The sequence below is a fragment of the Sesamum indicum genome, linkage group LG8, assembly GCF_000512975.1.
Source record: "Sesamum indicum cultivar Zhongzhi No. 13 linkage group LG8, S_indicum_v1.0, whole genome shotgun sequence".
Lineage (NCBI taxonomy): Eukaryota > Viridiplantae > Streptophyta > Magnoliopsida > Lamiales > Pedaliaceae > Sesamum > Sesamum indicum.
The window spans coordinates 18261255-18272973 of record NC_026152.1 but is presented as its reverse complement, the minus strand read 5'-3'; the positions used below and the strand labels follow the sequence as shown (position 1 = coordinate 18272973).

The window sequence follows — 11719 nt, the reverse complement described above, 5'->3', positions numbered from 1 at the left end:
GAACAGGCAGGGCCAACAAGAACATCGTGCTCGTGGAGGCGAAACACCGGTGAAACTGGGAACTTCCCCGGCGTTTAGGGCCTGAACAACTCTTCCACCTCAAGTAGTAGTAGACGATGAAGGGGGGCTTCCACAGCCAGACATTTGCACTGTCATTTTTGGATCAGAATCGTTAATTTTGATGAGGGCAGTGGATCAAGATTGCTTCATAATCAACACAGTAATAAACATGTTTGAAGAATCCATACCCACTCCACAACGAAAAGGCCCAAGATCATGGAGAGCCCGGCCCTAAAGAAAGGCAGCAAGCCGCGGCCCAAGAAGACGTCCCTCATTATCCGACACAGGTGGCTGTGAGGCTGTCCTCCGTGGAAGAGAGGGCGACATGTGGACCAATTGCGAATTCAACACCCTCTTTCATTGGTACGACCAAGATTTTTTAGTTCACTTAGTTGAATTTGACACTTGCACATGTCATACGAGTTTGTTTTTTTTTTTTTCAGTTTTTTTGAAAAGTCATAGATTTTATAGCACGATTAGTCAAATAAAAACTGCCGTCGTAGCCGCCTCACATCAGAGTTACTTGTATTTGTGCAAGAAGAGAAATTTTTTTTGTTCAGATCAGATTTGATCGAATCAAATTAATCACAAAATAATTGTGATACATTTTTTTTGTAATTAATCCTTTTTTTTAATTGTACATCAATTATACAACAAATATATTACATTTATCATATAATTTGTTCAAATTTAATGGAATCGGACTGGAGCTAAAATTTTGGGAAAGTTGCAAAAAATCAGTTGTTTGAATGAGAGTGAAGAAATGTTTGTAGTAATTAATGAAAGTCATAAAGACTAACAATACAAGGGGAATGAAGTGGATGATAGGATTATTGACCGGCGCAGGCAAGTGCTTGGTCCAAAATTACTGCATGGGTCAATAGTTGTGACCATTGACTCGTACTAATAAACAAAGCCAACACATAATTTTCTACGTTGTACGCCCAAAACCCAAAATTTCCGGAAAGAAAATGATGGAAATGATAAATATTATATAAATTAATATTTCTATAAATGCAATAAATACACAGTAATTAATAAAATGATGTAATTTTGCATCTAACAAATTAACAACTACTTGGAGTTATGATTAATAAAACGTTTTTTTTTTTAGGAAAAACGTAGTTTCAACTAATTCAAAATTAAAACTTATTTCCTCACTCCAATGAGAACATTTATTTTAATATTTGGTCAAATTAATTTTTTTATCATATTATATATATATATATATTTACATAAATATATAATTTTAAATCTATTCTATTCATTTGAATTAAGTAAAATTTAAATCATTGTTTGGTTAGATAAATTTAAGATATAGATTCAAATCAAATTCAACGATTTTAAATAGGATAAAAATATAATTTTACAATTAAAAGATAAAGAAACAATGCGTGTGTTCCACATAATCGTGTGAGGAGTCTTTTTGCTACATTTCGGTAAATACACAAGGAAATAAATTGCTGTTATTTTTTTTTTTCATAGATGGGTTTTTTTTTTTATTTTCTTTTTTATTAATAAAAGGAAATAAATTGCTGTTATTTTTTTTTTTCATAGATGGGTTTTTTTTTTTATTCTCTTTTTTATTAACACAAGGGATAAATTGCATTTAACCCGTGAAAAATTATTTAAGCTTGTTTAAATAAATTTAATATCCTAAGGTTAAACAAACTTTTTAAAAAAAATAACAATATACCTTTGAAAGTATGAAATTTTTCGTGCTCGACCCATATTTAATTTAATTAATTAATAGCTGCTCCAATTCGATTCAATCGATAACCAAACTAAACTCAAATTAATAAAAATTTTCAAGCCGGATAATTAGTATAAATAAGATTGAATAACAATTATGTGTTGGATGTGGCTCTATCAGTTGACAATTTTAAGAGTTGGCATTAATTTGTTATGAAGTTTCATGAATTATTGAGATCTATGAACAAATTAAATTATAATTTCTGTCTCAGGCATCTTGATCTGAATTAATTAAATATTAATTTCTCACTGCAACTTGTCTGGCCAATGTCGCAAAAAAAAAGGAAAGAGAGAAGTTGGTAGATTGAAGCTATCCCTCTTACATCATTATTAAACAAAAAATGGTTGCTTTGAAAATGTCAAAACCAAACATATATTTTAATAATAATCTTCCAATCCTCATAGGGATCTGCAGCTTTCAATAATTCCTCCTTTATTATGTATATATGCCCACACTAGTTACTAATTGCTGAGAGAGTGTTGACCACATCTTTACGCTCCTGGAACAGTACAAATTTCTGTGGTATTAGAACATTACTGCTGCTGTAAAAATGTAAGTACTTAAGACAAGATGGTTTTACCTAATAAGTGAAGTTTGAGGTTGTCAATCAACTCTGGAAGTTGCTCTCCTGGAAGCAGTCTGGATGCCACCAGCCCAGCAGTCAAAGCTGCTCCAAGTATAGTGTGGAGTCTCACACAGAAATACTTAGCCATGAATATTTTTGATTTGTCCTTTAAATTTAAACCCGTCATCAAAAACAACGACTAAAAAACACCGCTGTGTTTTTATTTGTATAACTGACGATGTTATCGGTCATGTACATGTAAAGTGTAATATGAGATGTAATACTAATTTACGGCATAAGATTTAGATTGTTTAAGCTCACCTTGTGGTTCTCTTGGACGAAGCTAACTACTAAATTCCCCATGGGAAGAGTCGCAGTGCAGAAAATCTGCAACACAAAGTCACATCATTAATGAAGTACGTTGATGAAAGAATCTAGACAGAGAACATGGTGACAGCAAAAACAGGCTGCAACACGGTACAAGATCCAGAACTATGTAACAATTATATTTGTCATGTGATTGGTGCATGTTCAGAGACGGTCCAGTCCACATGGCAAGTACCATTGCATTTGCTATGGGACTAGTTCGGTCCTATCAAACTTGATTTTGATGATAATTTACTAGTAAAAATATATTGCTATTAATTAATTAGAGATGGAAAGGCTTACGAGCGAAGCATAAGGAAGAGTGTCGGCTAGTCCGAAAGCAAATACAAGCCAGTAGAGCCCTAGAACAGCCATTTTTACTACATTTGCACCCGCTTCAGTCCCAAGCCTCACCTTCAATATTGCAGAGAAATTAAACACTTGAGTCAATTTCTCGACTATCCGTTCATCTGCAGTCTTGGTTAAACATAGGTACTTAGATAACACTCACCAAAGGAGAAATTTTTCCTACAGCTTCATCGTCCTTTATCTGAATCGAAAAAGGCACATATGTGCACAAAAAAGTAAATAAGGACTAGAAACAACTAAAAAGAGGGGGAAAAGAGCGCGCACGCATAAAGACACACAAACAGTGAGGGAACTATCACCTGGTGGAAATGACTGCATAAGAGGATCAAGGACGACGTAAAGCCAACAAGAGTTGATGCTGAGATGACGGTGCTGGATATTGGCAGCTCACTGTCATTGTACCATAAACTTGTTAAGTATCTCATAAATTTTACAGGGGTACATAATTACACTGTTGGTCATGTTTTCATTATACTGAACATCATGTAGTTTCCACAAAGTTGGGAGTCGAGAGTGAATGTATGTAATTATTTCTGTTTTGCATGAAACGAACAATTGCATACAACCTTGTGCCGCTCTGGAGCAAATAAAAACCAATTGTGGCGAACGGGCCGAATGCTGCAAAGCATAAGGGTTCTCCAAGTCCGAGGTAGCTCAAACGAAACGGTGGGCACTGCATCACAGGAACTCGTTCATAATCCGTTGACTCGACATATATAATCAATTTTGGCCTCACCCATTGGCACGTTGCGCATTTTAGTACCAAAATCGACTAATATTTGAGTCCTTGCAAGTGCTAAGAGCTATCAAGCAGACGGAAAACATTGTTCTTACCTGGTAAATGAAGCAGCAAAACACTGTACAAGCTAACAGTAGCAGAGATCGCCCGCTCCCAGCCTCGTCTGCTACCCAGCTAAGGCCCCCGAAACCAAGTACAAGCAGTAACCACGCGAGAATATTGATGGCCGTGCGGCTTCAGAAAAATTAAACATGCTATATATCAGCCTAACAAGCATCCATCTACGTAAGATGATTGGCAGATAAACAGAACAGGGGCAGGGGAAATCAAATTTCTTTCTTTTTTTTTGGTTTCCATATGAACCAGACGTGAAAAGATCACATCAGGCGTGAGACCTACACTGTACTGACAGTACAGACTTAATCTATAATTCAAATTAATGGAAGAAAACAACGATCACCTGCCGACCAGATTCACAACAGACTCCTTTTTGTTTTTATCAGCGCCTGTATCATAATCATACACATCGTTGCTGCCCATGTTAACAAACAGGGAACGCGACAATTAGCAGATGCTCAAAACGGAAACTTCACAAAGAAATTCAGCAGATAGAGATCATAAACAAATAAGTATCCCAAGAAATGAAAATTAGACTTCTTACCTTAAGTTGAGCCAAGCGATTATAAGTACAAAAGCTGCTAAGCTCCCGAAATAACGTTCGGGAGAAAAAAGCCCTGTTTCCAAATAAGCAGCTGCAGCTCCTACCTGTTCTTGAAATACAACAAATTTGAAGTTGATTGCATTTACAGCATAAAACAGCAGAGTATAAAACAGTAAAACTACACGGACTGACTTACAGAAGCAGGAACCAAGCCAACGGTGTACATTGGTAATTTGATGGCTCTCCATATCAACATCGCTCGTGACACGTCTTCGTCCTTCTCCAATTCCTTCTCAGTGAGAACGCTACCACGCTCTGCTCTGCACTCAAGTAAACTTCTATTCCGCGCATGTTCTTGCTTAGCTCTCAACATACTTGTGAATGCTTGATCGTAACGTGTCTGTGTCGTGTTGTAGCTACGAAGGAGCGGCCCTTGCACGGGACATGGAGTGGATAATACTGAGTAATTCCTGAAAATTCAGGGGTTAGCATAGTCAAGTATTCATCTCAAATTTCAAGATTGGGCTGGAACTTTTGAAATTTTCATAAGCTCGACTTGAACTACAACTCGACTCTAATAACATACAACGAATAATCTTGAATCTACAATAGCCCGGAAATCATTTTATCCTTAGCGTTTTCGTATCTGAAAACGGAGATCTAAATATGAATTGGACAAAAGATCATGTGAGATGGGAAAGTGGAGTTACCTCTGAAGATGGTGGTTCTTGACAAGGTTACTGTCTTGGCTGAGTTTCTTGATCCCATAGGCGTTGTTTACGTTGCAGAATGCGGCGGCGGCTGCCATTGCTCAGGCCGGATGAAGTTGGAGAAGAAGCTTATTATGGCTTCGACTTTCTAAGACAAATGCATGAGATGTTTGTGCCTGAACGCAAGAGTAATGTATATGTATATGGATTAATTATTATTATATGATTTATGTATGTGCCGGTCTGTTTGGAACATATTATTTTATTCTATTTTTGGCGACTATTACGGGACAGTAACGCTATGTAAAGATTAGGTATTGACCAAATCACGATTGGTTGTTTATCAATTCATCAATCGGTGTTTAAGATGCAAACGGAATTGTTCTGCTCTATATAATATATATGGATATACAGATAGATATGAAGTTTTATTTTCTGGCGTTATGATTTAAAATGGGATAAAAAATGGAGAGATGGAGGGTGCATGTGTCAAGATTTCAGCAAACTGCACTTGGAATCCACGCCCAGTAGTATATCTAAGTTGAACTGAATGGGACAACTTCCTATTGGATTAAATGCATTTTTATCACATAATTTAAGTTAGGTAAAATTGTAAAATTAGTCCTCTTAGCATAGGGTAGGATGGAAAAAAAAATTACTGGACTGGTGATTTTATCCTATATATTTTAATTTAGTGACACTTTCGATCCTTCTAACCAAAATTACCCAAAAATTAGTTCGACAAATTGGGGCTTAGGTTTCGACTGTCAATTGGTCTCAACTTAAACACGCAGCATCTTGTGTGGTTGCTAATGTGGCAAGGGGCTAGTAATTTTGGCCGGAAGGATCAAAATTGTCAATAAATTAAAACATACAGGACAAGTCAACCAATAAGCCCATGATGTGGATAGTGCCGTTGACGAAAACTAATAGGAGGGATGTGTGCACCATGGATGAAAACTAAGAGAACCGGCCGGATAGTGGATGAAAATGGATGGGCCTGAGCGCAATCAACTCATCGAAGGATGGGGAGTTGATTGGTGGTGGTCTCGAACAGTGGATAGGTCGGACGGCGGTGAATCAAGAAGAGAGAGAAAATAAATTTAAGTTTTAGGGCAAGACTATAACCAGCAATTGGGGGCGCGTCTGAACTCCGATTGAAACACATGTTGTAGGTTGGAATCAACATCGGACGGTGAGTTCAGTGGTGGTGCGCGTAGCTAGAGAGCCACCGAAAAAATTCCGGTGACCGGCTATGTGGTGGTGGTGGGTAGTGATTAACAATTTTTCGTCACGTTAGCAACCACGTAAGATGCTGACTGTAAATTCAATGTAAAAAAGGACTGGAATCGCAAAGATTATAAAAATAGATGACCAAAATATTACTCTATAAAATTAAAAAACAAAAATATCACTTAAATCATGAATTCAAAAATATATTTAATTCTATATTGTATATTATAATTATCGATTGATTTGTGTATTATTAAAAAAAAAAAAGTGATTAATCACATAACATATATATCACAGCGCCTATCACACAGCGCGTCGTGTGGCTAGTAGTCCGCTGACTACGTCCGCCAATACCTCCGCTCGGCACAAATGCAGCGCGCCGAATATATCAGAGTCGGGAGGAACAAATCACAAAACCGTAAATTGCGCACGCGGAATCAGAAAACCATTGCATTGATTGTGTATTATTAAAAAAAAAAAAGTGATTAATCACATAACATATATATCACAGCGCCTATCACACAGCGCGTCGTGTGGCTAGTAGTCCGCTGACTACGTCCGCCAATACCTCCGCTCGGCACAAATGCAGCGCGCCGGATATATCAGAGTCGGGAGGAACAAATCACAAAATCGTAAATTGCGCACGCGGATTCAGAAAACCAAATTGCATTGAACTGAAAATGCGTATACAATGATCAACGATGCTAGAGCAAGGGGATCGCCTTGAGGGGGACTCTAACACGTCACTAAACCAAGCTTCTTGAACTCATTCCCCCCTATAATAGGCTTAAAAAAATAAATCCTATTGTCTACACTAGACACTAGAAAAGCTGAAATTTGCAACTCAAGAGGTATAACGTCCCCTTGAGGAATCTAAACAACAGAAAGCAAATAACAAAGCAGTAACAAAGTAATAAAAGGCCTACACCTAGGACTCTAAGACTAGTTGGTTGTCCAGCGTCTGTCGATGAAGGCTAAGTGGTCGGCCATGTAGAACGGTTGAGTGGCCGAAGTGCGCGTCACGGGGCCTAGTGAATGGGCAGCCCGTGACATTGGTAATTTGGTTCACCCAAATCAAATATAGATAAAAATTTTCCACGGATGAGTTTGGTAGCGTTATCGCTTTCCAAATCACTTTTCAAACTCAATTATAGTGGCAAGGGTGTTCGGCAATCTATATATGTACTAATTGTACGTGGAACATTTAATACATGTGTACAAAAAAAATTAAAAATATAAATGATTATAAATTATTTCCTAAACTTTTTTTGTTGTAGGAAAAAAGATAAATATGAAATTATTATGAGAAAAAAATATTTTAAAAGATAAAATAATATTAACTAAAAATAAAAAACTATTTTAAAAAATAGTTTTTATCACTTGTATATAGTGGGAGAAATGTGAAAGTTAGTAAGTGACAAAAAAAAAAAAAAAAAAAAACAAAAAAAAAAAATTTAATATACGGCGCGGCCGCCAAAGTATTGAGGGTAGGAATGTAGTGTGTGTTCTAAGACTAGAAAGCTTGTGTCTGAATACTACAATTTATAATACTTTTAGATGAAATCTAAATCAAATAAGTGGTCGTTAGTTAGTAGATTAAAAATAAAAATTCAGACAAGAATAAGGCAGCAGGCCTGCTGAATATGGATCAACCTTAGCTCTATTCACCAATCATCAAACAAACAAAGCATATGCGCCGAGACACGGAGAATATTTTTAATTTTAATTGTGATTTAATAATAAATATATAAAATGCATGCATACTTATAAGGTTGAATATAATTTACCTTAATATTATACGATTTATCTTCAATATGTCCAACATAGCATATAACATTATTAAGAGTATGTGTTATTGGAACCAAAATTAAAGCTAATTCATCCTTAACCTCGATTGTCAGCTTATATTTAAAATATAAAATAGATAAATAATATACTCTCCAAAAGCATTATAATTCTGGAACAATTATTGTACAAACACATTGTTTCTGCACTCTTATATATTAGGATTTTTCCCTATTTGTTTCATATTAAATATTTATTATTTTCTTTACATCAAATTACAAAAGATATATATTTTTATTAATTAATTAATAAAAAATTATAATGATTGAGAAGTCATGAACGGCTTAATATGTCTAAGTCACAGAAGATATGAATTTGTAATAAAATAACAAAATATATTTATGAATCTTATAAAATTTTGAAATATAAAAATAAATTGACAATAAATAATCTAAAAAGTTAAAAGTAATTAATAAGTATAAAAATAGAAATTTTTGTTGAATATAAAATTAAAATTTAAACTTTTTTACTAAAAAATAAGTATCGGATATAGAAATACATACTTTAAAATAAATAATGAACATGTGCTTCAAAATAAAAATAAATAATTACTAATAAAAATTAAAAAAAAACATTTTCATTTCATTAAGTGACAAAATAAGATTCAAATAAAACTTTATAAAGCAAACATATGTGTTTTAAGAATAAATAAATAAATTTTATAGATAATTTAGATTTTAAAATAAAATTAGTATTTAATAAATAATTCAAAAGTAAAATGATTGAGAAAAAGAGACGACAAATGAGAGGGATTCTTTAAGGAGTGAATATATGGGACTGTAATTATATATATATATATATATATATTATTTTGTGTTTATATATTTAACCTCAATAAATATCAGTTGAAAAGTTGTGGCCGTCGCTACAATTCTCGAATATATATCTGTAAATGGCGACTATTTGAGGGTAGGAACGTGGGAGCTAATGATGTCTAATTGTTTAAGTTCATTTATTTTAATAATTACTAGTTTATTATTGTAGTAACTATTAATTAATGATATATATTTAGCAAAAGTTTTTATATGTATATTAATTATTGATGATTAAAAAAGAAAATAAGGGATATAAATTATCCACGAACATTCATTCCGGTCAAATTGAATCGAATGAATTCAGATTTTATAAAATTTTAATATGCTAAATTATTTATCCAATGTTTAATTGAATTAATCAATTGAATTTTGATAGTTATCGGATTTTATTAGAAAGAGAAAATAATCAAGAATTAAATTCTAAAAATTATAAATTTACTTTCTTTTTTTTTTGAGAAGTAAGATAATTAAAAAAAATAAGATATCAATTATGTATATAAAAATACATAAAACTAGTAACTAGATATTTAGATACAATTCGATAACGCAAATCACAAAATTGAAACCTACTTGAATATAGAATTTTCATAAAAATGAAATTGAACTTTTTTATTTGATTTTGTTACGTACCAAAATTTAAGTAAAGTTCTATCAGCTTATTCAATTACAAACACTCTTATTTTCAAACAATTTTTTTCTTGGATAAAATTACTTTTATACCATATATATATATATATGTGTGTGTGTGTTGGTAATATTTTAAGCATCAAGATTAATGAAAAATTCTAGTCCTAATCAGATTTAGTCGGGTTTGAATTAATTATATGACAACTATGATACACTTGTTGTATAATTCAGTAAAAGCGGTCAATCACATGATAAATGTATTAAAACTGCTTTCTAAATGTGTTGATTCGACCAAATTAAATTTGAGTAAAAACTTTTCTTTTTACCCTGAGTCAATCTTCAAATATTCCTATAGAAGTAAATTCTTGAATAAAAGATATATATGTATGTAAATTAAACAAGGAGAATGGTAGTGGGAGTGGGGTTAGGGTAATTCAGGGTGAAAGAATGATGGCATGAGGAAGTTGCTTTCTTGCAAAGAATCTAGCAGCAAACAGTCCAGCAGCCAATGCACCTCCAAACAGTGTGTGCAATCTCACGCAGTAATATTTCGCCATGAATATCTTCCTCTTCTCCTATCAATCCATCCAACACACACACACAATATTATTTTCCGTCATTTCTCACTCCTTCTGCCATAAGTTGTGAACTGTAGTAATCAAATTCCCAGAAAGTTTTTTCAAGAAAAAAATAAAAATAAAAGCAAGTATAATGTACTCACCCGGTGGTTCTCCTCCACAAACCTGACTACTAATTTCCCCATTGGTAATGTTAAAGCACCGAGAACCTGTACAAGAAGAACAACTATTATTTTTAGTTGCTACGTAACAACCTTATACCACTTCATATATATATATATTCTGCACTTGGAAACATGAAACCAACAGAAAATAAATGAACAACTTCTATCATGTTTTGTCGTCATACGGTGATCTTGCACCTATACGTATATGGTATGTTGCCCCACTTTAAATGAATAGTTTAGTTTATTTTTTTTTTTACTTCTAAAAAATAAAAAATGTCACCACACGATCAAAATTTGATAGATGATCCTGCCAAGGACAAAATGGAAAGTATCTGGAGAGAGGATGGCTTACAACTGCTGAGAAAGGAAGAGTTTGCCCAAGTCCCAGAATAAATAGAAGCGAATAGAGCAACCCCACAGCCACTTTCACTGCTTTCGCACCTCCTTCAGTTCCAAGTCTGACCTGGATTTGAATGCAAAAGAATATGGCAATTTGATGTCTTTTCAACTAATATTTCGATCTTCTAAGGTTTAACATAGTTGCACTCACCAAAGGGGAACGTTTTCCAACAGCTTTATCGTCGTCTATCTGAAGTATTTATCATCCAGATTAGTTAAAAAGACACTTGGGAGAGAGAGGACAAGAGAGAAGAGAGCTAGCACCTGATGAAAATGACTGCAGAAGAGGATCAATGATGTTGTTAAACCAACAAGAATCGATGAAGAAAGAATAGTGCTGGAAAGTGACATCTCCCTGCCATCGTAGCAGAAGTCAGTAACCGGTGAAGTTCTTTGATACAATCAGGTAAGCAGAAAAATAGACAACCTCGGCCCCCCCTGAAGCCAGTAAAATGCTGTGGTCGCAAATGGACCAAATGCTGCGAAGCATAAAGGCTCTCCAAGTCCCAGATAACTCAAGCGAAATGGAGGACACTGCAGCACCATCATTCATTAAAATACGTGAAAAATCAAGTTTGTTTGTCTCCTGCTTCGTGGTTGTTAAAACTCCACAGAATTGCATCAACTATCAACCAGAATATCCTAGACAAGCAATAAAGTTATGCAAATGTTTCCCCTTTTGTTCTTAAAAGGGTACCTAGCACTATATTGTTATTTGTCCCAAAATGTTCATCGTATGCTTTAAAATGCATTTTGTTCAAGTAGCATATTACCTCCTTTAATTTAAATTTGATAAGATGGAAACTGAATCACCTTGGGCATGATACAGTCG

The 11719-nt window shown here is 34.2% G+C and overlaps 2 protein-coding genes across 5 annotated transcripts in view; both read right to left on the bottom strand.

Annotated features, from left to right (window-relative positions):
* On the bottom strand, positions 2086-5404 carry LOC105169248 (2-carboxy-1,4-naphthoquinone phytyltransferase, chloroplastic). The gene is made up of 12 exons (XM_011089610.2): positions 5224-5404; positions 4710-4983; positions 4514-4617; positions 4313-4384; positions 3948-4086; positions 3680-3786; positions 3413-3503; positions 3256-3294; positions 3048-3158; positions 2700-2765; positions 2394-2544; positions 2086-2312 (listed from the first exon to the last, which is right to left on the bottom strand). Exons 1-12 carry the CDS (start codon positions 5319-5321, stop codon positions 2305-2307), a joined length of 1260 nt encoding a protein of 419 aa, XP_011087912.1. The 5' UTR covers positions 5322-5404; the 3' UTR covers positions 2086-2304.
* The window catches only part of LOC105169246 (2-carboxy-1,4-naphthoquinone phytyltransferase, chloroplastic-like), a 5301-nt gene continuing 3581 nt past the window's right edge, over positions 10000-11719 (bottom strand). For 3 of the 4 annotated variants that reach the window (XM_020695652.1, XM_020695654.1, XM_011089608.2), the window contains exons 6-11: positions 11315-11421; positions 11152-11242; positions 11039-11077; positions 10841-10951; positions 10465-10530; positions 10045-10318 (exon numbers count right to left, since the gene is read on the bottom strand). In XM_020695652.1, the coding sequence (XP_020551311.1) occupies positions 10178-10318; positions 10465-10530; positions 10841-10951; positions 11039-11077; positions 11152-11242; positions 11315-11421 (555 nt within the window). In that variant the 3' untranslated portion in view covers positions 10045-10177. Of the gene's footprint in view, positions 10319-10464; positions 10531-10840; positions 10952-11038; positions 11078-11151; positions 11243-11314; positions 11422-11719 lie in introns of all 4 variants that reach the window. The other variant, XM_020695653.1, reaches the window with a different exon arrangement.

What these genes read in the sequence shown, in the direction of transcription:
- LOC105169248 (XM_011089610.2), bottom strand. Translation starts at nt 5,321, where the DNA reads ATGGCAGCCGCCGCCGCATTCTGCAACGTAAACAACGCCTATGGGATC. An exon ending in GTTGTGAATCTGGTCGGCAG is followed by an intron (nt 4,087 to 4,312) that starts GTGATCGTTGTT and finishes ATTTTTCTGAAG; the next exon opens with CCGCACGGCCATCAATATTC. An exon ending in CTCTTCCTTATGCTTCGCTC is followed by an intron (nt 2,766 to 3,047) that starts GTAAGCCTTTCC and finishes TTTGTGTTGCAG; the next exon opens with ATTTTCTGCACTGCGACTCT.